Source organism: Lagopus muta, chromosome 15, assembly GCF_023343835.1.
Source record: "Lagopus muta isolate bLagMut1 chromosome 15, bLagMut1 primary, whole genome shotgun sequence".
Taxonomy (NCBI): domain Eukaryota; kingdom Metazoa; phylum Chordata; class Aves; order Galliformes; family Phasianidae; genus Lagopus; species Lagopus muta.
This window is the reverse complement of record NC_064447.1, coordinates 10,015,008-10,042,135: the sequence shown is the minus strand read 5'-3', so window position 1 is coordinate 10,042,135 and position 27,128 is coordinate 10,015,008. Positions and strand designations below refer to the sequence as shown.

General features: G+C 45.1%; 1 protein-coding gene across 12 annotated transcripts in view; it reads right to left on the bottom strand.

Annotated features, from left to right (window-relative positions):
• The window catches only part of CACNA1H (calcium voltage-gated channel subunit alpha1 H), a 200,957-nt gene that overhangs the window by 22,767 nt on the left and 151,062 nt on the right, over window positions 1-27,128 (bottom strand). For 11 of the 12 annotated variants that reach the window (XM_048961289.1, XM_048961277.1, XM_048961278.1 and 8 more), the window contains 16 exons: window positions 26,412-26,597; window positions 25,619-25,736; window positions 24,051-24,206; window positions 20,125-20,215; window positions 17,763-17,971; window positions 15,610-16,044; window positions 14,783-14,883; window positions 14,243-14,366; window positions 14,043-14,111; window positions 13,748-13,932; window positions 11,548-11,674; window positions 10,840-10,965; window positions 10,050-10,139; window positions 8,926-9,139; window positions 2,002-2,153; window positions 190-299 (listed from right to left, as the gene is read on the bottom strand). In XM_048961289.1, the coding sequence (XP_048817246.1) occupies window positions 190-299; window positions 2,002-2,153; window positions 8,926-9,139; window positions 10,050-10,139; window positions 10,840-10,965; window positions 11,548-11,674; window positions 13,748-13,932; window positions 14,043-14,111; window positions 14,243-14,366; window positions 14,783-14,883; window positions 15,610-16,044; window positions 17,763-17,971; window positions 20,125-20,215; window positions 24,051-24,206; window positions 25,619-25,736; window positions 26,412-26,597 (2,493 nt within the window). The remainder of the gene's footprint in view (window positions 1-189; window positions 300-2,001; window positions 2,154-8,925; window positions 9,140-10,049; window positions 10,140-10,839; window positions 10,966-11,547; window positions 11,675-13,747; window positions 13,933-14,042; window positions 14,112-14,242; window positions 14,367-14,782; window positions 14,884-15,609; window positions 16,045-17,762; window positions 17,972-20,124; window positions 20,216-24,050; window positions 24,207-25,618; window positions 25,737-26,411; window positions 26,598-27,128) is intronic. The other variant, XM_048961279.1, reaches the window with a different exon arrangement.

Here is a 27,128-nt window from a genome sequence, read left to right as displayed (position 1 = left end):
CCCAGCTGCTTTTAGGATTTTTAGTTCCCATGCTATGAAGTTTGCACCCATGGAGAGGCAGCCCTTTGCTTTCCCTTGCGCACAGCATGCGGTACTACTGTAGTGATGCTACATTTATTCAGCAGCTAGCTTTGAAACTGGGTCACTACAGCTCTGTCCCAATTACAAAGAAGTTTAAAATACTCTCACCTGTCCTTAAAGAACCTTCGAAAACCAAATGCCACCAACTTCAGGACTGCCTCGAACACAAAAACGATGGTGAACACGTAGTTACAGTACTTCAGGGCTTCATCCAGAGACTGCAAAGAGAGGCAACAGTTAAATCAATCTGCCCTTTCCTCAATCCAGTGCGCAGGGACTGGCAGACACAAGGGTAGGAAAGCACAGAGATGTAAGAACTAGTGATGTAACAGACTGCAGAACTCTGGTACAAAATTGCCCTAAATTACACAGCAAAACACAGTATTAGACACCAATGCAGACCAAACCTTCACAAGCACTAATATTAGATGTGCTAAGAACAGTAAGAGCCATCAGTCCTCCAACTTCACTACATAAATTGCTCAGGGTCCGGGGCAGAGAGAAAACTGCAACACTTTCCCACTAAAAAAGTTTACTTTTTCTGAGCGGCCTTAATGGATGGTTTCATTCCTGCATGGCAATCCTTAGGACAATGGCTTTGATTAAAGCACTCAGGAAAAATATATAATATTGGAGATGGATTAAGTCTTGCCTTCTTGAAAAATGTTACATCTCTAAAGCTGGGCAAATATATCCATATTTGGTGCAATGTTCACTCTCTATAGAGCTGCTCTCGGAAGTCAGGAATCCACAGTGTTTATACTTCAAGATGATGAGTGTTTATAATGGATTTGATTGGAATTAGAGGCCAACAATAGCAAAAGAATCTTGCTTGGATCTTAAAATAGATAGCTGCAGAGTAAAACAGCTCTTTGGTTGAGTAAGGATTTGGAGAGAGGAGGGAGGGAAGCGGAATTAAGTTAAATGAAGTACAGGTCTCTTACAATAGAAAATAACAACAATGAACTTCAAAACAGACACAGTTGGAAATAAAATGCATCAGAGGAGGAGAAAAAGGCTTTTATGCTCTGTTGACAGAGGAAGCCTCAAACCACAGGAAAGCTGTTCTCCTCACACCGGTGTGATGGCTGTGCTTTGCTGACTCTAAATGCTGATTTTTGGGGAACAGGAGCTGAAAGTTTTTCAGATGTTAGAAATCCTCAGTGCACCACTCACCCTCCCTGCGTCTGTTCCTAAAATGGAATAGCTAAGTTAAAAGAATGTGGTGCTATTTTCTATCTCATATAAAGCTCACTGCCTAAGCCCGAATTCTTGGACCATTTGTGATGGTTTGCCTTCAGGTTTACACCACGCTGTTAAACGTGAATGTAAAACAAGTATAAATACGATCTCATCTGGATAAATAACATTTACACGTGAAACAGAGACTGTTATGTAAAGGAACGATGGAGGCAGAACAGCATTCAGGCTGCTGGTGTAAAACACACACATTACCCTGTGGCTTGGTGCCCCCTGGCTTAGCTCCCAGGAGACATTTGCAGGTTACCTGGCAGAACGTGCAACAGCAAAAAAGCAAACACTAAGCCCACAGCTCCATGAACAATAATGCAATGCAAGGTTCATATATGCTGCAAATGTACAGGCTATGTGATTTATACCAGAAGTTTGGAAAAAAGGACTTGAGGATTTGTGAAGAAAAAAAACAAGAAAGGCTATACTTAGAATTGGTTTATTTCAAACTCATTGAAAAACGCATTGCCCTGCGTGCATTAGCTTCGTTGTTATATCCATTAACAGAACGTTCTAAAACCCTGGACTAAAACACAGAACTGTTTTATAGTCTGAGAGTCAGTCAGAGCTGGGATAAGGAGAGAAAACATTTGGACCAGTGTTTTCTTAGCAAAAGCAAAGTTTTGAGCCCACGTGTCTGCGTTTCACACATTGACAGATGGCTCTTACCTTTGGCTGGTTGTAGTGCTCCATCGACATAGTGATGACGTTGACTCCAATGATGAAGGTGATGAAGAGGTCGAGATAGTGGCTGGTGCAGAGGGTGTGAATGTATTTCCGTGCTGGAGAATAGTCAGCGTAGTAAGGCCTGCGCTGGGCTTCTGCAGGAAAAGACAAGGAAAGGCAATGCAATGAGCACAGGCCCTGCTGCTCGCTTGGCAGCTCTCACAACCACACCTTGCACACACACAGTGCAGGCAAAGTCCTTGGGAGAACTGATCGGAGCACCTGATGGAAGGCAAAGCACCTCTACTCAGCAGTGAGGTCTTCAAGCACCACAGTGGGGCTCTCAGGCTGAGCCAAACTCCTTGGGTCTGCTTAAAGGACCCCCACAGCACTGACAGCCAGGTCCTCTTCTCCCCAAGGTTCCCTGTTCTTATTGCTCTGCCTCAAGCTAGGGGACAACCTTCATGTGATGAGACTCTGTCACAAACCAGGAAGGGTGGCAAGCAGGATGGAAATGAGAACCAAAAAGCTCCAAATCCAGCAAAGCTCCCACTCCAGTTTAGAAAAAAGGCCCAGGGCAGGTCTTGTTGCTCGGGACTCCAACACATCTCAACCAGTTGTTGACATGTTACGTGTAAGTAAGAGAAAAGCATAACCTGAGCTCAACATCTGCATGAGAAAGCTTCTGGTGTGTCACTGAGGTCTACAGAAAACACAGCGACGCCGGTGGCGAAGTGGAGCACATGCGTGAGGGTTACAGCACACAGGACAGCATCACCAGCAATGGAGCGGGGTGCTCAGCGCTTCTCTCTACAGAGACCATCAGGAAAAGATCCTCTGCAAATATGACAAGGGCATGATTGCATCTAGAAAACGTTCAGGCTCTGACTGCATTAATTTTATCTCTCTGCCTCCGGTCATGGCTCCTTTCTTCTCTTTGAAATAGGGAAACTTCTGCACATGACCAATTTTGCAGGGCTGTCCCAAGGCAAGCGTTTGGACGCTGCCCCATGACTGAATTCTATTTACTGCATGCATCTCTTAAATTAGGCTGTGACCATGAGTTGGCTGAGGGCACTCAGATGGACTCTCTGAAGTTAAGAAACGTAAATATTCCAAGAGTGGACTCAAGGTCAAACTCAGCATTAGTGTAAGTTCTGCAAGTGGAAGAGACGTGTTAGGTCACACTGTGCCAGAGCAGGATTCTTCATAATAAAAAGGGCATTTTTGCAAATATTTCAGCAAATTCAGCTGTAAGTGTAGGAACAGTTGGGAAAAAGGGTGTCGCTTCACCTTAAAAGCAGGGAGGGAAATGAAGTTGAAAGCACTCAGCGCCCTCGTGAAATACATAATCCATTCCTCTCATCGTGTTAATATCTTTCAGATGGAGTGACTCTTGAAATGCAGTTGGTTTTGATTTTTTTATTGGTAGTGCAACTAATGCCAGATTAGAGTCCAAAACCTTAAAATAAATGAGATAAAAGGAAACGGAATCTGCTGCTCTCTTTCAACTACTCTATTTTTTATGACAGTTGAAAGTGGAGTGGAGGCATTCTGAAAGCATTTCCTTCAGACTGAGGTCACACAGACTTATTTTTTTTCTGCTGAAGGGTGTGGGAATACAAGGTGAAAGAAAACACAACTGTTTTTGAATCCATTCTCATGCTGCTTTATGTGCCTAAGTCCTACTGGCCATCTTGGACTCTCTTTGCTATTGAGCTCGGCCGATCTGGTGTGTCTAAAAAGCAATAATAAAAACACAAAATATTACTAAAGTCTGTAAAATATGCTTTTGTGTGTATTCAGAATTTTGACACACTTGGTTTGTTGCTTTTTTTTTTCTCCCCCCCCCTGTAAATGTCTTTTTGGAAAATTGAGAAAACAACTTCTGGGAAGAGCTGAACAGAGCTCAGAAGAACACTAGCAGTGGTGGGCAGTATCTGAATACCCTGCTACCCCTGGTCATCTGGTTGCCCATGAAACTTGGGACAGGTTTAGCTTCAGCCAGGATGAGGGAGCCCTAGGGAATGCCTTTCAGGGTTAGTATGCTCTGCACCCCTGAAGCCAGATTAACGGATGAAAAAAACATCTCCTGGGGCGTACACATACAAAGACAGTCTGTGATACAGTTGGCAATGCTTGGAAACACATGCAACAACATTGTCATACTCAGTGCAGCAACCCATGCAATGTCCATTAGAGGAGATACTGCTCATGCGAGGCTAATGGTAGTCAGCAGGGCAGTGCAGGAAGGGCTCTTGGTGATGCTGGTATTAGGCTGGGGCAATCCCATGATGGCAAAAGGTTTGCAGAGGGTGAAAGCAGAGAGAGATCAGTCAACGTAGCTACACTACAGCTCAGACCCTCCAGCAGTTTGGGTGGAAGTGTTCACTGCACACACCTGCAGCTACAGCCTGCTCAACCAGAGAGGTGGGCTCTGCAGAACCTGGACGGTGGGGACTTGGGCGCTGCAAACAGGGAACACTGAATGCATCATTAATTAGAGCAGGCAGAATGCAACCTGTGCCTGGCTGCTCCACAGAAACAGCTTCTGTGACCAGACTCCAGCCGGCCAACTGGCAGACAAACATCAAATGCAGACAAGCATCCCTGCAGCTGCAGCTGATGGTTTGAGTTGGTGGAAACATGGGAGGGGAACACCATCAAACACAGACAAAAGGAAAATCACAGTCCTGTCTTGCTTCCACTTCTGAATGTTGGCTAATGCTTGGAACTCACCTCTCTGACGAGTATTTAAACTTCTTTGCTTGCGATTCTGCTGACATAAAAATTAATGAAGCACTGTCTCTCAGCTAAAAACCATTTAGGTTGGCATTACAATTGCTTGCTAAAGCTCCTCCATTATTCTCCTCTGCATGAAACATTAGAAAGCCCTAATGGCTTTATAAGCATGCTTGGCACACAGTAGCTCTATACCTGCAGCTGCCTGGAAAAATAAGCAAGATGGTTTGATAATTCCCTAGTTGGAAATATTAAACGCTAAGATATGCAGTGCCTGAATTTTTAGTTACAGCTCAGATGTTTCTGCTGGATGCACGGCATTGAGATGGGCTAATTTAAATACCACTGTGTGCTGCCCATGATTGCTCATCCCTAGAGAGGAAGGCTTACAGTCAGTGCTCTGAAAGGTATCTATGTTGGGTCTTAAAAGAAAACCAGCCTCTTGCTTCTACAAAGCCCAGATGCTCGGCTCTGTGTTGGGAGATGCCACAATTGGAGTTTCCTGCCCCGTTTTTGGCACACAGTGTCCCCCAGACCCGCTTTCAGCCCTTGAAGCCCAGGGTACTGCCTGTGTCTGACCTGACCTCGCTCTGCTCAGCAGCTGCTGGCTTCACCAGCTGCAGGTGGGTTGGGTTTGGCCCTGTGTGCTGAAGGCAGAGAAGATCAAACTGATCCATGTGACTTTAATCAAAGACTTCAATCTGGGGAGGCTGCTTTCAGTCGGTGTCTTCTGAGAACTTCATTAAAAGGCTGAGGAGTGGCAGGATGATTAAATTACCGCACACTTATTTAAGTGGTAGATAGAGCTGATGGAGGTAGGAACTGTGTCAGAAAAATATTCTAGTTTATCTCTGCAAAAAAAAGTACTCCATGCAGTTCTATCTTTAAAAAACACATCAAATACATTTCTATGGCATATTCAACCCCCTGCCCTCTTTTTTTCTTTTTTTCCCTTCATGTGAGCAGACTTAACTGGCAAACCCACTGCATGCTGGAGAGCTGTTGCACCTATTTTGCACATGAGCAGCGTCTGCAGTGCATGGATTACAAAAGCACTCACCAAGAGGTGATGGGAGAGGAGAAAGGGACAGGAACTGATGAGTCCATGTCACCACAAGCACCCAGAAGGGCACTGTCAGGACACTGATGATAAGCAGAAGGGCAGCTCCCTCCTCTCAGTGCTGGCCATGCTCAGCTGAGTCCAAACCCTGGACCCAACCTGCACATCTTACAGTTCTTGCACCCAACCTGCACATCTTACAGTTCTTGCCTCAGATCTGCTCGGATGGGGCACTGACAAGCTGAGGTTTAAACCTTTTCCACTCCTGAGCTGCAGCCTATTATGCCCAAATGGTGCATTCTTGCATGGAGGAACCTACAGGTGCCCAAAGATTTCCATACACAGAAACACACATAGGGTCGCCACACACAGGAAGGCATCACAACAGAAAGGAGTAAGGACACAACGACAAGGTGGCACACAGATGGGCAACTCCAGATGGACAGAGGCTGCTGTTAACAGCCCTAGTGCTTCTTTCCCCTATTATCTCTTCAGGTAGGAACAGCAGCTGAAGGAAAAGCACGGCTAGGCTGCCCATCATGGCTTCCTGCTTCCTCTGCAGGACCACCAGTCTCCTGTGCACCATTCTGTCCCATGGGGACTGGGCTCTCTTCCACCCATCACTGTGCAGTGTCCCATGCCAGCACACGCACACCAACACTCCAGCAGACTCACAGCCACACGTCACCAACCACATCTCACATCTTTCTGAGACTGCTCCTTTTTCCTTATTTTGAAATCAAATACAATCGCTTTCTAAGTTACCCAGGAGGAGACAACTCCTCCCATTTAAATAAAAAACCCCAAACATTCAAATCTATACAACAAACTTCCAATACGTGTATCTGATATTTGATTTTGCCCCGTTAACAACACAAACTTGGATGCTGAGTTCTCCAGGCTGAACAGAGGCAGGTAGGAGATCTCAGAGCCAGATGATCAGACATAACCTCCCAGAAGCCCTGCACATGAACAAATGTTTAGACTCTTGTTTGCTCTATTGGACTTGATCCCCTTCCAGAAAGCTGTCCTCCTCCCTGTGTTCTCAATGAATTGTTACAGCCTATATCTCTGTAGTGCTTTGGTCTGCAGCACAAGGCATCTTCTTGACTCCATCTTATCTATATCTAGCTGGCTAAAGGACAGAGTAACTGTGTCCATCACTTTGACAAGGACTGGCTCTTTTCAGTGACTAGCAGTGAGCCACTGATGTACTTGTAATAAGATTTACTTACTAATGAGGGACAACAATTGGCTGTGGATAAGCTACACCACTTTACCTGTGCCTCAATCTATTTTCTCTAAGGATGCTTTATGTTCTTTGCATTGAAGTTATTTTTTTTGCATGTAACCTTTGAGTTTATCCGAGCATCTTCTTGAGTCAGCACTCTGAGGTAGAAGAACTGCACATGCAGGAGGACTTTTCCTCCTCTCCTTCAGGAAGCCTGAAACAGATTGCTTTTATCATGCTTGAAATGCTGCCTTCAGGGCTTCCTCTTCTAATTCTAGCTGGAGCCCCAAACAAAGAACAAGATGGGAAAAGAGAAATGAAATTGCAGTTAAACTCTTCTAAATCTTCGAAGAGATTCAGAGGCTGTTTGTGACTGGCTACTCTGACCAAGGTTTGATTTTAACCCACCTTCTTAACTCACAACTAGCTAACACAAAATGGGCTTGGCCTTCAGTCTGGTGCCAGGTCAGTCTGTCATTAAGGCCCTGAGGGTGCAGAAATTAGTGCTGAGGTCTCCTGTGACTCTAATAAAGAGAAGCACAAGAGCAGGAGTGGAGCTGCAAGGGATAGAGCTGCCTGACTTCTGATTCAACTGTGTGAATGAATGGAGGAAATTGGCTAGGGATGGGGTTTCTGTCAGCAAAACCTCTGATTGCTGAGTCTTTACAGCCAGACAAAAGACTATTCAATCTAAATGCAATTTCCCTGCTTAGAATGAATACCTACAGGTTGATGTTTGGGAGACAACTAGCCATTTAATCACAACGAGATATTATATCCTTACAAGAAAATTCACACACAGCACAGTGCTAGGCAAAGAGACTTCTCTGGCAAGCAGGGCCAGGAGCACTCCAGCCTTATCCCTGATCACAGTGGCCAAGTCTCCTTGCTTACTCCTGCAAAATGCATGCCATCTAACACAGGCTATCTCTGTTTGCTCGAGCTGCCTGGGAAGTTACTGTGGCAGGTTTCCCGGGGTTTCCCTAGTAATACCCTCCAGGTGCTATAGGTTTATCCCTGGTGAAGCCTGCCAAGGAGAAGTGGAGGTGAGAATTAATACATGAGAAACCCTGGGAAGGTTTGAGTGATGAAAGGAGCACATACTCCAGTGTTTCTCTGGTCTGATCTGATCATTCCTACTGAGTACACTAGAAACAGATTTCAGCTAAAGATTTTCTGTTGCACCTTAATGGTCCTGCATCTGGCCAATATTTGCACATATACTGTTTGCACGATAAACAGAGTGCCAGCATGTAGCACTGAAGGACTTCCCCCAGCCTGTGATGGGACAAGCATCTCTTGTAATGGACATCTTCCCAAGAAGGCTTTTCTGGACAGCCCCATCTGAGGGCTCTTGGTATGTTCATGCCCTCATGCATCACAGCTGTAGCATGCGGGGCCATGCACTAGGACGCTAAAAAGCATCACAACTACTTGGGCTAAGAAAAGAACTGATAAATCAAACCATCACCATCATCGTATGCAAGCGGCACATTAAGCCTCAGGGATACCCTCAGAACCGGCCTTCACATGCACAGCAAGCATTGCAGCTGTTTACTCACTGCATCCCTCAGTCACACCACGAGCTTCCGCTTGGTGCTTGGGAGCGTTAGGGACACCTTTGCCTTGCAGAGCTTGCCAGTTCCTGCTACAGGACTCTGCTTGGAGGAGAGTTTGCTCCCCAGCCAAGTAAACAGGTAATGCTTTACATCAGGCTTGTAGAGGACAATTCCAGGGTGTTGGCAACCTGAGACTTAAGGTACCGCCAACCAAGTAACGAAGCAAAACAGCCTCTTGGAATCCCATGGAAACAAAATCAAAGAGAAATGAAAAGTCTTGCTTTGGGAGCAGGCAGGGCTCAGAAAGATTTTGGTTTGTAACGCAGTCTACCGACCAGACAGGTACATCTCCTTACTCCTGCGCTTTTTCTCCAGGCGTCTCAGACGCTTCTCCTCCCGACGCCGGGCCTCCTCTGCCTCCTGGTGCTGCCGGCACTTGTGGAAGTTCTCCACCACCACCCCCACGAACATGTTGAGCACGAAGAAGCTGACGATGAGCAGGAAGGAGATGAAGTAGAGAAGCATCCAAGGGTTATGGTTCTGGATGGGCTGGTGAGGTGGAGAAGAAAAAAATGAGAGAGAGGAGAAGTGATGTGGATGAGATGTGTGCAAGTCGGCACATCTGGCACCACGTAGCTAAAAGACAGCACTGTACAGCTGCGTGGGGAGGAGGAGAGTGCTGGGAGGACTTAGATTTTTCCTCTTATTCATTTTTTACTGACTGGAATTGCAATTTTTTTTTGGTAAAACCTGCCTTAGTCTGCATAACTTGGCTTATGGAAATTATTTATTTTGGCACTTACTTCACATAGCTTAAAATAAATCTCAGTGCATTTGTATCATCCCACCTGGGTGATTTTTTTTTAGGCAAAGACAGGTTTCTGCTTATTTTTTTGAGATAATACTGTTAACATTTCTTTCTTGTTACGGGAGATTCTGAAGCAGAAGAAGACTGAATGCGAAGAGTTACAAGTAGTTACAATCACATACTACTCACTGAAGACTCCTGACTACCCTTCGCTGACGTCTCACATCACAGAATGCTTCTTTCACATCTCTGGTTGTCTCCCCATCTCATGCATGTTTGCTCATATTCATCAGATCTTCCACGGAGCCACAGTGCAACAGCACACATGGGACAACTCAAGAACTATCGTTGTAATTAAAACCCCCATCAGTGCTTGGCTGTATACAAGAGGTCCAGCCACTATAATAGCAGAAACCCTCAGCAGCCTAACATGGACTTCAAGTAGGTCCCATAACTCTGCTCCTCCCTGGCACTTGATCCTATGATTCTGTCATGATCCTATGATTCTATGACAATGAGGGTTGACTGGGTATATCACTGATGCTCGATGAAGTAAGAGATAAAAATGTATGCAGCTTATGGAACTTCAAAAACCAGTCACCCAAGTATAGAATTTCTGATGGCAGCACTTTTAATCTCTCGGTACATTACCTGTTGGTCAATACCCACAGCATCCAGACCATCATACATGATGTTTACCCAGCCGTCTTTGGAGGAAAGGACAAACAAGGACATGAGAGCCTGTAAGAAGAAAAGCAGGGAAGACTGTTCTAGCATTTTAGCCCTCAAGGAGGAAACTAGTAACAGGCAATGCTCAACAAAACAATGCACAGCTCCTAACAAATGATCTGGCCCAGAGTTGGTGGAGAAATGCAACATACTGTGGTTTGATTTTACCTGTTTGCACATCTGGCTTAAAAGCGAGCAAACTGGCAACACTACTTTTCCCTCACATATAGATTGATTTTTGCTTGGCCAAATCAGGCTGCCCAGTTGCTTAAGCATGATTAAAAATCGATGTCAGGCTGGCAAAATGTCACGAGGTTTTATAAAGTAATCATACACCCCAGTGTCTACTATAGGCTTTCTAGCCAGTATAGAAGACCTTATTGTTTTTTCATTTGTAAATCTAACATCTGGAAGCCGAAAGATTAAAAGTGACAGTTGAGATCCATACAAAAGGGACTGCGTGCAAAAACAGCTCTTCTAAGACAAAACTCTCTTATTAAAGAGAAACTGTATAACTTCAGGCAGTCTGATTGCAAAACACCAACAGGTGACCTGATTCATTCCTACCCAGTCAGAGTTGTCTCTGATTGATGATATCTACGTTGTTCTTGGAAGCTTCCTCTGATAGTTGTTCTACACCTTTCTCAAAAATACATTTTAAATGCTCACTTAGTAAAAACTGGTACAAAAAATCCCTCAATGAGGACTTTACCTGTCCCAAATTGTCAAAATTGTACTTCCGCCGAACCCATCTGTAGTGTGCATTGGTGCAGTCGGTCTTCGTAGTGATGTTTTTCACATCAGGACCATCACAGTAGTAGAACTTGCCTTTAAAAAGCTGTGTTTGAGAAGCCAAAAAGAAAGAAAAAGAACACAAAAAAGGAGCAGCTATGGAAAATCTGTCCCCCTGATTCATCTTTCTGTCCCCTGGTAGAACCTTTTGCCAAGTTCAAATTCCTTTTCTTTCCTCCCAACTCAGATACCTGACTTAACACACGCAGCAGGAAATGAACTCAGGTGAAAATTCAGGTCTTGAGACAGAGTTGCTTCTTGCCTCAGACACAACAGTAGGAAGGAGATCCTTCAGTCCTGCTCTGTTTTGATGGGGGATAGGAATTCCTCTAGAGGAAGAGCTACCCTATAAATCCCAGCACACAGAAACAGGTGGGACAGCTGGAATCTGTTTTTCTCTTCCCCTAGCCAGGGAGGTCTTGTCTTCTAATCTGATGCACCTTCCGATGAGGAGATGCCAACCCCACCCCTGAGCACTCCTTTTAGGGTCTGGCCTTTCTTTCCTAACAACTAACTGAAATCTTTTCCTGGAGAGATTCAAACTCATTACTTCCATCTTAACCCCAGGTGACAAAAACTCTCAGGCAGCAGCTGCTTACAGACGGCAGTGATGAGGGAAATACTCTACCTGCACCCCTAAAATCCCAAAGATAATGAAGAAAGCACAGCAGATGAGAACAATATTCCCAATAGGCCTCAAGGAGGAGATCAAGGTTTCTACCACCAGCTTCAGACCTGGGGCTCTGCTGATGACTCTGAAAAAATAGCAAAACAATAAAGCCTTTTTTTTTTTTAAATGCATTTCAGTGTGTTTGTTTTTCCTCTCCTGCTTGGGCTGCGGTGAAGCTATCACAGCCCCTCTATCTGCAGGCAGCATTCAGAGATGATTACTGATGAAGTTAGGCAACCAGAACATCCACGGTTACGTTAGATGGAATTAAAAAGTGTAAGACACTGTGTTGGGCAACCACTTCCTAGAAACAGAGGAGGAAATACTCTCTACTGGCAAGACATCATGGAAGTTCCCACTACAGCTTGGTCCAGAGTGCTGGGTCCACTGAGGCCCCTGTGAACAGAGCAGAGGGACACAAAGCGATGCCCACCTTGCCACCATTGAGATTACCAGAAGCCTCAAAGGCAGGGTCAGAGTGCATGACTGCCCTCCTGGCCCAAACCTTGTGACAGCATCTCAAAAAATAGTCATTTTGATTTGAGTTTCAGTTGGTGCAGTAATTAGTTCCTGAGCGGACTCTTCACCAACAGGGACTTGCGACCAACAGCTCCACAGCCAGAAGGTCATCCCATTAAAGAGCAGCATGGCTTGCTTGCTGTGAGGTGGCAAGAGTCCAGGCATGCTCTGAGCACGGCCTGGAGCGGGTATTGTGGAGAACACGTATTTTCCTTTTGTGTTTAAATGCCTGGAGAATGGCTCTCCCATAGGCGTCTGAAAAACGTGTCTGCACATGGAAGTGTAACCAGCCTGAGCAAGCTTTTCTGGGCAGGCAGGTGTATTGACTGAAGAACACCAAGGCTTTTTTTAGGAGGGGCCTGCAGAGCCCTTGCAGGGTAATGAGGCTTTCATACCTGCCAGATAGAGAAAACATCAGAAGTGTATGCTGCAGGGACAGAGGGTTTCAATATGGTCTTGTTTGGCTGCACATAAAGAGGCTGTCTGAACTGCAGCTACAAAGCATTAGGAATGGTTCCTGGAGGAATCCTAGAAGCTGCAATAAGTGAAGCCACCATCAGGTGTGATGGATTCCTCTCTATTAATAGGATCTGGCCTAGTTATTTTCCAAGACCAATTCTTTTTTCCCCTTACGTTTGCTTATGAGCTGCCTGAGCCCTGACTTCTGCCCTGAGTTACGTGTGTCAGACAGCTGCACTGAAACCAAACCAAGCCACAGTTTGTCCAGGGTGACCAGAGCAGCCAGCACTGCAAGGGGACACTGCTGCCACCAACAGAACAGAGTGTGGGAGCAAGAGAGGAGGCAAATGCTCATAAAGCTATTTGTCACCAAAAATACAGACCAGCAGACAAATAGCTCTTGCAGCGTCAGTCATGGGCCTAAACAAGATTGCCTCTTTTTAATATTCTCATAAGCAAGCAGCAAGAAGCTTTCCATGAGATGGCCTACAGGTCTCTAGAGGTGCCTATCTTACTGCCTCTGAAATTTCATGAAAAAAGCCTTGTGTTTCTTTCTTGCTGAGCAGGATGGAAATAGAACAGGAGCCATGAGCTGATAAAAATCCCCCAAGCATTAACACTCTTTGTTATTGCATCACTGTAAACAAAATACAAATTCTTTTTATTTCTTTTCTCAAATAATGAAAGCATCTCTCAATCGTATTCCTAGCTGAGAGCTAAATTGTTTTGCAGTGATGTTAGATATGCAGGCGCAGGAGAGGAGATATAGATGCCTGAGCTTATCAAATTATCACCAGCACCTGTTCAATTGCAAATTCTCTCGCAGCCAATGCTACCTCCTTGCTTGGGAATGGCTGCGAGGTTGCACACTTTAACAAGGAGAGAGACTGATTTGTAAAACGGTGATAAAATTGCAGGCTGGAGGAGGCATTCAGTGCACTAACTGCCTGAGTGTGATAGCACCACTCGCTCCAAACTCCATCCGCTCTTCTCCACACTGTAGAAGACAGGTTATAATTAGAACTAATTTCACTCTTTTCAAACGGTTTCACAAGAGCTCCCCAAAGATGATACCATATTTCAGCTTCTCGTGTTATTAAGCAATGCCTTGATGGATCATATACATTTTTCCCAATGTCCTGATTTATGAACATAAAACAAACTCTATCCAGGAACACACCGGAGAGGCCTCAAGGTCCGCAGCAGTCTCAAAACACGAAGGACACCCAGGATCTTTGCTCCTCCTGCTGATGCCATGGAGACAATAATGTCTATGATAGATACGAAGACCAAAACTCCATCCAGGACGTTCCAGCTGCTCTGTAGATAGGTGTTCTCCCCAGAGAAAAAGCCAAGAGCTATTACCTACAGCCAGGAGAGGAGGGACATTTAAAACTGCATTCATATCATAACTGTGTCAGATTTTCAGCCTCTGTCAGGCCTCACTGCGTGTCACGGTATGGAGATGTAATTACCTTAACCATCATTTCAACCACAAAGATTGCAGTGAAGATGTAATTAGAAACACTCAGGAATATCCTCTCCTGTAAAACATAAACCAGCAAAAACCAGCGTGTTATTTAAAGAGGATAGGAAACAAACATCTTCTATTTTTCAGGGTCTTGCACTGATAAGATTAAGACGTTCAAGTGAGGTCAAGAATAAAATGACTCACGGTGCTGTGCGGATCTATGTCTGGTCGCTCCAGGGCTATTGTAATGCAGTTGAGAAATATGAAGACCAGCACCACATGATCAAACATTTTGTGGGCAATGACCTTCTGGCACATCACTCGGAACCTGGAGAAACGGAGGAAAGAAAAATATCCTTCAGATATTTGGGTTGGAGAGAGACTCCCACCCGAACAGCATGTCCTTGAAAGCCACCAGCAGCTGTGCCACCAGCATCAGCCCATGTGGTCAACTAGTCTCCCTCCACAAGCACAAAGCTTCTACCATTATCAGAAATAAATATAGAGTAAACAGATGTACTAACGGCTAGTATAAATGATGGTTAAACCATTCTTGTTCCCAGACAGGCATGGAGTGACCCATGCAACAATTCTGCCACAGTTAATAACAGAAAAGTTACCTAAAAATCAAGGGTCAGACTTATAAAACACTCAGTGCTACTGCTTTGGAAGGATGTTTCCCAAGGGAATGTCAGCTATAAATGTCATATTCATTTACTACTGTGGTGGGCTGGGATTTCTCACCGATTCTGTGGGGAAAACAAGTAGAGGGACCAATCCTCGTGACTCTTGCACCACTCTGGTTTGTAGGGCTCCAGGACTTTACGAATCCGGTAGCAGTAACTCTGGATAGAAAAGAAGAAACACCTTTTCTTCCTCTTTTATTTTCCTGCCTCTTCAGCTTCCATAATCCTTCTGTGAAAGGGAGCAATACCTGGCATTTCAGAGTGCCTGAAGGTAGTCCCAGCACTGGGGCAGAGCTAAGGCAGGCATAGGGAGGGTTTGCCATATTTTTTCTAGTGAAATAGGGAGGAAAGGAGGGGAAGAAAGGGGCTGCTTTACAGTGTAATACAAACACGACAAATCAAGGCTTCTAAGAATGTGTTATTTCTGTGATTCTGTAATGTCATTTTGAGATCCAGAGCCGTGTCAGAATCAAAATGGCCTCAAACAATCACAGAGTTAAATAGTGAAGAGAACTCTCTTTCTGAACTTCCAAGCCTTCAAGATACCAAACAGCTTCAGAGAGCAAAGTCATGAGTTCTGTGATTTACAGCTCATTTTTGGAGGCATCCTGACCAAGAAGACAACAGCAGCCAGACAAAAAAAATAGGTAAATGCCAGAACACTCTGTTAGAGACCACTGCAATGTAACAGCCCACACCATTAGTGTGAAAACCTTTTGGGAAACAGAGGGCACAGATTGGTTTTATCTACACCAGCCACCAGGCCCCAACACATCTGAGCCTGAGCTGGATTTTTAATCAGCCTTCTCGGAGCACAGGCTGATTAAAAGTGGCTGATTAAGCAGCCACTTAATGCACGAGTACCCAATTCTCCCCTCAGCTTACATCCTCCATGTCATCCTCATAGTCCACGGCCTCTTCCTTATGGCCATCGATGTGCAGGAAGAACTCACTGGGGACGTGCACCATCTTGCCATTGCAGTCTTGGTACTCAGCAGGCAGCACAGCCATGGGGCTGATACTGAGCGAATGGCGCATGGGGGGCAGCTGCAGCAGCTCGGGCAGGTCTAGGGAGCTGCGATAATCCAAGGACTCTGCCCGGCGGTGCAGTGAGGGCCTGCTGACCGTGCTGGACTTGGCATCATCGGAGTCATCATCTGTGCTGCCTTTCCCCTCTCCCGAGAGCAAAGACTCTCTTTCACCAGATTGGTTCTTCTTCTTGAGGCTTGGGGCTCTGCCCAGGCTGTTCCAGCTTGAGCGCCGGCTTCCCCAGTTGCTGTTGGTACCCCAGTTGGCACAAGGAGAACTGCGGAGGCTGGACTGAGAGAGGAGAAAGACATTTGAGGGTTTGTTTGCAGGAAGAAGTAAAGGGTATGGCATTTTCTCCAGACTGGAAGATCCCTCTTGTTGCAGAACTTGTCTTCCCCTTCCAGCCTTCCTTACTGCTCCGACTTCATCACACCAATGTCTTTAGATGGGAACCAAGCACCCACTGTGAAGGCACTCCTTGAACTACACTCACAGCACAGCTACAAAGCTTACATGCTTTATCACTTCCTACTGTCCTGGTAATGTCAGTTGCGCATAAGAACTAAACCCAAAGATGCTAACTGCCAAAACAGCATTTTCTTTCCTCACTTCCAAGTGGTTTCAGCACACAACCTCCTTGGCTTCCAGAAGGGTGCTGGCACCCAATCACCCAAGTGTCACTTGAAAACTGTGCCCAAATTTGCATTGCTTTCTCTTCAATTTGCTGCATAAGGAGGTAGAATGAATGTCTTTCTCACAGTGAATTCCTGGCTGTGAGCAGTATCTTAGTGCCATTTGGTTGGCAGGTGATTGCTACACTAAGAACACTTAAGGTCAGCACAGGAAGACTAGAAGGAAAACTCCTTTTTCCCTTCATGGCTTCCTCCCAGCACAGAAACAAGGCAAACTGCCTTTCTCCTCCTGTTCCTCAATGTTGGCCAGCTCTCCTTTGACTGCTTCATCTTCCTTTGGCTGTTGGCACTGATGTGTTCTCAGAGAAAGGATTCAAACCATGAACAACCCTCTCCAACTACTCACAATCCCATGAAACCCCAAGGCAAACAGCAGTCATCTCTATTTTCTTTTCAAAAGCACTACCTTGACTAAGCAGCTTACCAAAGGGATGGTGACTGTCTCTGTATAAAGTGCCTTCACAGTCTGCTGCCTTGATTTGAACATGATATTGCAGTTACAGAGCAGAGGAATAGGACAGATAAACAGCAGCAGAAATCCACTTTGTCTATTAATTCTGCTCCCTCTGTTTTCACAGAGCTGCCCTCCTGCTCCCTGGTTGCAGGCAAAATACAATCAGTTGCCACACCAGCCAGCTCCAGCCTGATCTCTGCTCTGTGAGCTGTTCCCAATGGCAATCAGTCTGCTCACATTTTGCTTTCCCTATTTCCCCTCCAACAGGGCTGCCGTGCAATAAAGGGGGCTCAGCTGTTGGGGTCAAATGCTTCATTTCCTGCAGATTCCAGCTCCAACCCTAAAACACTGATCTAACTCTGCTCCACAGGTACACTTGATACCATGACAGCATAGCATGGCCAGCAGGTTTGGCATAAGGTGCCTGCTTCTCCTCAGAGCGGTTTGCTAAGCCAGCTGTATGAACCTGTGACCTATTTCACATTGCTGCTCTCCAGGGAGGCTTGGCATGGACTTCTGATCAGATGTTGGGCAAGAAAACACTGAATCCCAGCACATCCCTCTCTGCCTACTTCACATACTCACTGTCCTTGAACGTCATACTGTCACTGTCCTGCCACAGTGTCCCACACCCACTCATTTCTCCCTCTGGAATTTGTTCTCCTGCCTTTCTGTATTTCCCATCCCTCTGCCTTCTCCATTTTACAGCAGCGTACACACAGGGAGGAACACAGCAGCTGGCCCTGCTGAGTTGTGGCAGCACCAGAAGCATCAAACCAGAATCACTGTATAGAACTTTATGCATGCAACACACGTGCTACTTTCAGGCACTTGAGAGAGAGTAGTTAGTCTTGAAAACCTACCGAGGACTTCTGGTCGTAGGTCAGGGGATCTAGAGAAGCATTACTCCCTCTCCTTGAGTCCACAAAAGTGTGCACTGAATCCATGTGTGGGGAACACTTCGGAGTGGGCATCGGTGTGGCAGCGGTGCGCATGATTATAGGGGGTGGCATGCTTCCCCTGCCCTCCAGGTGCCCATTCGGGGTGACAGCAAGTGAATACATCTTCATCTCTGGACAGAAGGGGAGAGAAAACACATGGTAGATGTTCAGCCAGAGTGACAGAAATCACTCCTCAAAACAGCCATTGGTTCTTGGGTCTTTTCAGGAACTCTGCCAAACTGAGATGAGAAGTTGTGGGGAACACTGAGATTAACTGACTGTGTTGAAAGGCACAAGGCAAATACCACTGTGCTCTCTAAAGGGAACTGCTCTTGCTCAGCGTTTCTGGGGATTAGGAGAGCAGAGTCACAGATTTTTGGTTCTGAGAGAGAGTTTACAGGTAAAGGGCACTGAGGACTGGCTAAACTCACCCTACAAAGTCAGTCTGTTCTCCCTGACACAGCATCCTGTGCAGAGATTTTTATGCTGTTCTGATGTGCTCTGAGCTCCTTTGCGTGGAAGGCACGAAGCAAACATTAGTCACTGCCTTTAGTCATCTGTTCAGAGGGCAGGAAATGGAAACGGCTTCTAAACATCTACATGCCTAGAAGAATAAACCTTCTGTAACAGAGAAATTGAATGGTGTATCCGAATGTGGTAATGTAGGAAGTATTTCAGCTGTAGAGCACGTATGGACTGCTGCAACTGTATTCAAACTGAGGACAAGCCAGATGTAATGCCTCTGGCCCTATGGAGCGCAGTAGTACCCCAAACCATCAGCCTACTTTCAAACACAAGAGTGAAGTTGAACTAACTTTAGTTTTACTGGGTTTAGTTGATTCTGGTTTAATAACTGTAGCATCACAGTCACTCTGCATCACTGTAGAGGGCAAAGGATGGGAGCATCTGTGATGGGCAGGAAAGATGGAGAAGTCTGCAGTGAGAAATCCAAGTAAGTGCATTACCCCTGCTATTTCTCCTCCACTGGCTGCTTTTGTAATGCAATGTGCTTCTACTGTGTCATCTGTTTAGTAGCTGGCTTGGACACAAATATCTGATCTGCACCACAGAAGTCCCTGGGAACACTGCCACTCACTTCAAGGGGTGGAAGATCCAGCTCAAAATTTGCTCATCTGCAATACACGTTCCTCTTGCCAGTGTATTTGTTTACAGACCAACAGCACTGTAATAGAATTGTTAATGTCCTTATGCTGTTTAGTCACTGGTTGGCAAATAGGAGGCTTATGGAGACACACCATTTCTCATGGACTTTGACTGACAATAAGCTCAGCCCTGTTTTCTATTCTTCTACTATCTGAGAAGAGGTGAAAATATTTCTTTCCATAGAACTGTCTTATTATTTGAAATTGTCCACCAAATAGTTGGTGCAAAGGAAATTTAAGCTGTGAGTCTCCTTGCCAGCTATTTGCAATGGAGATTCCTCTCCCCATTTGGTGTTTGGAATTTGTTATTTGATCTGCAGTCCCAGTAGCAGTGTTACCTTGCTGTGCCCTAGCTCTATCTCAGCTTTCTCAACAAATTACTTCTGCCTCTTCCTAAGCCAAATTCCATCTGTTCACTAAAATCAGCACTGTTTCCCTAGCTGAAATGACCCCTAGTTTAGAAACATTTAAAGTAATCCTAACAAAACCCCCAAGCTGAGCATAAAAACACAGAGAAACTAAACTGGCTCCTGTTTACCACTGTAATACTCACTCTCTTTCAATACCTGATCCATTCTATTCCCCTCCCTTGCTGCAAACACTACACAGTGAAAACCATCACCTATTATCCCATGCTTATTGTGCAGCAATACTACATGCAGTAGTGCAGTGCGGATTTATTTCAAACCAGTTGTCAGGTCCCCCTGCAACACAAATAATCAGCACCATTTCCATCAATCAAACCTTGCCTAAATGCTCTTGTGAGAGGAATCAAAAAGAACAGATGAGAACATGATTGATCAGAAAAGCTGCTGAGAAGTCGTGTGAGAGTACTGCTGTCAGCAAACTGTTTTGTGGTAATGATACAGAAGAAACGATGAGACATAACTAAATATTCTACTAAAGATGGAATGAGGAAAGACATTTGTTTAAAGGAAACATCAGTGCTCATTTAGCTTCCCAACACGCTTCATGTACTGCTCTGTTAACACACCTATCAGACTAATTGTGAATCAAAAATGATTCTTCCACTTTCTTCCATACATTTCAAGGAGGAGATGACTGTGGAGGAGAGCTGCAGCACAACTCAAATTCATGGGAAAACAGAAATGAGATCCTACCTGTTGCACGGAGGTCTTTCAGCTTCTCAAAATCATCATCAAAGTTGGCAGATGTCTTGTCCTCATCTGTGTCTGACCTATTGGCATCCCCCTGCAGAGAGGAGAAGGTAATTAACAGATGATTCATTTCACCTTTAGCACAAAAGCCATTTGGATTAGCTAGCAGCTCAGATATACCTCAGCTTATCGTGGTCAGTTAGAGCTCGGCCCAATGACCATGAGAGGAGACTGCCAAGCTCCCTCTATGCTGCCCTAGAAAATGACCCCTTTTCCTAGATATGATTTATTTTCATGCTTAGAAAGGATGATATTGTGATTGTGACAACTGTTCCTGCAATGTTGTTGCACTGTTCCTTCACTGCCCAACCTGCTACCAATAATGACCAGCCTAAGTCATGTGCAAGCCTACCACCAAAGAGATACTGGCTGGTTCTCTTCTGCTGGTGGGTCTGCAGTGAGAAGGGATTCTGGCAAGCTATCAGCATGGCTGCCTTGATCCATCGAGACCTCAGTAAAGCAGTGCAAACCAGTAGGAAAAGGCTGGATTGAAGCAGCCGAGCCTAGAGAAAGGAGCAGAGTTCCTTAACTGATGCCTGAACAAATTACCATGGTTTCTAGAGACACGGTGCTAAAGCGTCAGTGAACTTAATTTCATCCGTGATGTATTGCTAACTGCTGCAGCCAAACAGACAGGATGACTGAAAGGTTTAAGCTCCTTTATTCATTTTCTCTGTTTCAGAGCAGAAGCACCACTGCAGAGTAGCTAAAAGATTTGCATAATTTTGGAAGGTTTGTTGGCTTCTCTGGAGCAGCTCTGGGGTAGGTTTCAAAATGACAGGGGAACAATGGAAGCACAAATATGCAATTATGGTCCTGTTTGAAATTTGGCTGCTTGTTGTCCTAAGCGTAAATGAGGAATAGTCTGTACTAAAAATGGTTTTGTGGCCAGTTAAGCCTATTCTCTTCTTAGGGATACGCCTGCCAAACTTGCTCCACAGGCAGATCAGAAGCTGAGATTAAGCTGAGTCTGTGTACTGTGATTCACAGTGTAATTTTTACTGTCCTTGCTGAAATACTGCTGATGGTTCAGAGCTTCAAGCCACTCTAATGTGCACCCTCTTAGCTGCCCAAGTCTCCCAGGAGTCACTCTCCACCCAAGGGAAAGAAACACCTGAGCCAAGGGAGGAGAGGTGCACATCAGTGTCTGTCATCGCTGCTAACAGCACTTCTTTGCAGGAGGGCAAAGTCAAGAGAGGTCAAAATGCGGATTTCTGCCAACATACCAACAGAACTAGAGATGAAAAAAGAGAAGTCAGCTCCATCCAGCTCCAGTTTCTTCCTGGGAGTTATCCAAGGAGACTGTAACAGTCTCTGGTTTACAAACAGAGATAAGTTATGCATTTATAAGTGAACTGAGCTCTTGCAGCCAAAACACAGCCCTGAGAAGGGTTTTCTGTAGCACAGCTGATACCTCACTGTGAGGCATCTGACAAGCCCATAGGCCTGATGTCAAATTCTATAATAAATGGAAGTGGAGAGCAAAATGCGCCCTGCAAATGTCATGCTTGTGGTTGCTGGCCTTTTCCGAGGCAGCACTGAGTGAATAATACAAGCTTTGAAAAGTACTCCTTACACATATTTAAATCAAAGTCCACAACAGCTCTGAAAGGAGCCATTAACTCTGAGCAAGAAGTGACAGCCAATCGGCCAGGTCTGTAATCACACACTCAGAGAAGATTGCACAAGGCTGCCCATTTCTGGCTTCGTATTAGCAGGTGATTCAGGCTCTAAGAGAGCAGGCAGGCAAGGAACAGGATCTACACAGTACAAATGTACTGTGAGCTGCCAGGCTGCTGGGTGGAGAAAGCCTTCTTATGGCCTCAAACACAAAGCATCAAAGGATGTTCGGGGGCTGCAAGCGTAACAGAGAAGCAGGGGACTTTGCAAGGGCCCTCTATTCATAAGTGTAAGACTGCTTGGGCTAAGAATTAAATCTCCATGTGCTGAAGAGGCACAGCCAAGGGGACAGAAGGAAATAGGAGAACTCATGGTTCCCAAATGTCTCCACTTTGCTATGAGCACCAGTGTACCAGCAACAAAAGGAGCAGGAGTAGTTTCCAGTCATTCAGGTCATACCTCCTCGTTATCATCTATTTGGGTTTCCCTGCCATGTCCTCTTTTTTCCACCCAGATTTGCTGCTTGCTGCAATCACAGGGGATCTGACATATGGCTGCCCACTGAGTACCTCTTTTCTGAACTACCATGTGGCCAATGTATCACTTGCTTCCAAATTCAGTTCAGAAAAATCTATTGCATTAGCACAGACTTTATTCTGCTATGCCTGTGTTGTTTACCGACAGAACGCAGGTCAAACAGCCACTCTCAATACAGCCAACAAATCTCCTAGAGGAAAATCATGTTTGGCCTGGAAGACAGCAATTACTGCAGGGCTTGTAGAGAGACTGGTAATTCTTTACTTTGGTCTCACTAGGTTAATGGCTAGAATGTACGTCTTCATCTGCCACACGTTCCTAGCACATGAATATGCCAAAGGTGTTACAGTATCCAGAGCAGAGCCAGCAGATGCTGAGGTCTGTGACGCTAAGAAAAGGACATTAGTTTGAAAGCGAACAGCATTAACACTAGCTCTGACTCATGGGGCATAGCTTGCTCTTGGAAAAGGATCTTCATGGTCTTTGCAGCCAGCTGTGCTAGATCTTCAGAGCATGGGCCCCACTGGACAAGCCATCAGGATGCTCACTCATGCAGTGCAGAGCCATTCATTCTGAAAGCAGAGAGCTGGACCACTTGCATCTCCTCTGTGTGTGCAGGTGGCACTCACAGTCCTCAGCATCCATGAAACAGCCCTCAGCAACGTACAGCAGGGTTGTTTTTTCACAATCCGGGCCTTGGTTCCTGTTGTTTCAATTAATTTTCCTCTGTTAGTGCTGTGAGGAAGCTAGGAGGGATGTTTTAATAATGAATCTATGCAGACATCCTTGAAGGACATAATGTGGCTGTGCTGGCTTGAGAGAAGGGAATTGTTGGTCCATGAATATCTCAATTATATTCCATGGTCCGTGATGGCTTGTCTAAGTGTGATATAAACACAGCAAATGAGAGCATGATGCCACTTCTGGGGGAAAAAAATGAAAAGTGAAAAAAACCCATAAAAACAGTTTCTTTCTCCTCTTTCCCTTGGGAGCTAAGGCGGTGAAAACTGAAACCATTCTCTCATTTTGTTTCTTAGTCAATGTGCCTCTGAAGCCACTCCAGCTTTGCCTTCTTGATGGTCACAGAAATAAAAAAAAAAGCAATAATTAAAAAATTCCAAAGCGTGACATAAGCTTTTCTGATAGCACTGTTCCCAGTTTTAACTGAGACTGAATGATTTTTGCTAAGTCTCAAATTCATTTCCATTTGCACTAGGACTTTGAAAAACAATGTTACAGACATTAATTTCAAGTGCGAGTAAAAATTTATGTGGCCTATATCATATCCAAGTATCTCAAAATTTAATGTTTGCAACCTTGCAATGCAGCTTTTTTAACTGCTGTGCCATTAGTCTCCAATAACAGACAGGGGATAGAGTCTCAAGCAGAGTCCTGGATTCAGCAGCTTGCATCCTACCTGCTCCACGGGACATGAGGTGCCTCATAAAGAACCACAATCCATCCTAAGTGACTTCCACCCTGCAGCAGATTAACCATAGTGTTGCTCACCCAAGCCTCATGCCAAGTCCAGCCGGCCTTATTTGCAAGGACAGACTCAAATGAGCTCCACATGCCCAACCCAGCTTATCTGCACTGCTTAAGGTTAAATTTAGTGCTGCCTGCATGCTTGGATCCACTGATGTGAACTGATCCATACAATCCTGCCTGCGCACGGTTCGCATTTTCTCCCTCCCCCTGCTCAGATCTCTTACCTCTGCCTGGAAGCCTTCCACCAGAATGGCAACCAGAAGGTTGAAGAGCACGTAATTGCCAAAGGTCATCAGGGCCACAAAGTAGAGCGCTGCCCATGAAGATGTTGATGCCATTCCATTGTACAGGACCACATTCCAGTCCTCTTGAGTGAGGATCTGCAGAGAGGTGAAGGGGAAGACTCTGATTACTCCACTCCTCTCATGCATAGCAGGAGCAACCAATTCCTCGCTGACATACTCATTCCTTCCTTTCCTTCTGACCTTTTCTAAGCATAATTATGAGCAGGTCTCATGAGACAGACAGCAAAACATTCATTTAGTCAGAGCTCTCCCTTGACCAAACCTCCCCTCTCTGCAGGAAGATCTAGTGTGCTGCTGCTCGTAAGATGACTAGTTCAGATCCAAGATACAGCAATATAAAGGATATGGTAAGTAAGAGTCCCATTATTTAGTGGGGATATTGCCTCCTTCAATAACCATCAAAAGGTAACAGACCTGGGGCCGGGGCTGTTGTCCTCTCTAGAGATGCTCTTTTTAAGGTATATTTTTAAGGGCAGGAAACATGATTTTTTACATGATTAATGACATGAGTTGGGTTAAGAAACTCAGAGAAGCAAACCCAGAGTTTCCTCTGGGTAAGACTACTGACAAACTGGACCAAAAAATATACATCTTCGCGAACTCTTGCTCCAAGGGGTCTTCCTCAGGGATTCCCACTTTCCCAGCTTCCCTGGAGCTCAGAAATCCAGGAGCCTATGGAAAACAGATGAGAGCTGCATGCTGCTCATCAATTCAGGCTTGCAGTGAGAGTGGCCTCTAACCCTGAAAATAAGGTCACTTTGGGGTAGGAATGCAGTCAGTAGCGCTAAGCCACATCTCTTGTTAACCTTCATGGGACGTAGGGCCAAACCCTTGTGCTCTGTGCTGACTCTATTTGTCAATGAGACTGTCAGAATAAATGCAGAAGTCTGTATTTATGTTGGAAAAAAACCCAAACAGAACAAATCCAAACCAAATCTATGAGACTACAACTGATTTCTCCTTCCTTCTTTGCAAGAAGTTATAACATTCACAGTGAAGGCTCTGGGCCGGTTTGCACCTTGCATTTAGAAACTTTGCTTAATATTGTTTACACTGTGCTCCATTTGCTGCACTTAGGCTGTAAGGACTGAGCTTTTTAACAGTAAAGACTAATCTTTATATTTAGAATGTCCTGTGTCTAGCAGCTTACTGCTCCATTATGGAATAGCCAGTAACTTCAAATGTATAACAGACTTTGCCCACAGAGGAAACACAGCTTTTGGCACAAAGACTTCCCCAGCATAAAGAGCCAGCAACACCTGCTCTGATTTGTGACAGTATTTGCTACTCTGGGTTAAATGAAATTGTTCAGAAAGTGCATTTTTTGTGTGTGCAGTGAAGACAAGTGAGGAGACAAATATCTACACAACAGGAGCAGAATGGAGAGCAGACTGCGGGTCTTGGCCTTAACTACTATATAAAGGAAAAATAAGGGTGGATTTTCAAGTCTTCTTAGACTTTTACTGACAACAGAATTCAGAGCTTACCTGAAATACTGTCACAATGGCCCAAAGCAAGGAATCAAAATTCTTTCTATCTGGAACTGTGTCTCCTGTATCAGTCTTCAGACTGAACTTGCATCCAAAAAGATGCATGCCGAGAATGCTGGAGTGGGAGGAAAAAAGGAAATAAATGGAAGAAATACATTATTGTGCAAAATATGGTTGCAGGGAAGGTTGCAGTACTTTTTTAGGACACATTTTCCCCTCCCAGTGTTCCCTGTGCCAGTGGTATCACTCAGGAAGACGGGCTCTGCATTACCACTGACATACATGATCACCAATCAAATCCTGCTATTTGGCTCTTGTGTGTCGTGTGTCATTATAATTATCTATGCTGATGTCAAATCAGGCATCTCATGTTTCTAGAAAACAGCAGATCACAATGCCAGCTGCCTAATCCATCTGGTTTCCAAGAACAGGATCCTAAGGAGCATTATGGGGTCAAAAGCTTCAAAGTCTGTACAACCTCAATCTCAAACATGAGGCTGGTAAAGTCCAGTTTCTGACAGCTTGCTGAGACACAGCTAAAGGAGATTCCCAAGAACTCCAGAGCAATTGTTTTACAGTTGTTGCCCGCTTGTGTTCTTTATTCATCTACAGAATAACAGTTTTGCACAGAAAACAGAGGCTGCAAGGAAGTAAATGATCTGTTGAGCGTCTGCTTGTCAGCCTATTGTGAGCACTTCTGTCATGCAGGCAGCCTTGCAAAAGTGCTGCATTCTCATCTATGCATTATATAAGCGGAACGACTAAAGAGAAGAGCTGCAGCCTCTGGTACCTGAAGATAAAGATGAAGAGCATGAGCAACATGCAGAAGGTGGCAACGTTGTCCATTGTCTTCATGAGGACCACCAGCTGGCGACGCAGGGCGGGCATGAAGCGCACCAGCTTCAGCACCCGGAGCAGCCGGAAAGTTCGGAGCACGGAAAGACCGCCGTCCGACTGCCCGATGATCTCCCAGACACTGCAGGAAGCCAAGAACAACCATCAACAGCAGTCCTGTACACTGAAAGCCCTAAGCAGGCTGGCTTCTTGCAGGGTTTCACACCATTTAAGTCCTAAAGGGGTAGTTGATTTGCTGCTGCTTTCTCACTTTTGAAAAACACCTTTGCTTCCAGCTGTGCAGAGCCACAAACTCATGCACAACCTATATCCTTTATAGCTGGTTTCTTGGTTCTTTAATTCCCTTGCTTGTGGCTATTCACAACACAGCATGTCTCCTGCTGTCACTACACACAGCCACAAGCCTAGCCACAAGAAGTAGATTACAATTTTGTACCAAGCTAATATGCAGAGGGATTTACATTTGTGAGGGTGGGTCCGTTTGATCTGTGTGTAATATTTAACAAGCCACAACTGGCCTTTGTTCTGGGCCTTTTCTCTGTTTCTCACTTCTCTGAATCAAAGGGATGAGCCAACAGAAGTCAAGAGCACTATCTTGATTTACACTTTCTACGTCTGCCTTGTCTTCTCTGCCTCAAATTATCGACTAAGG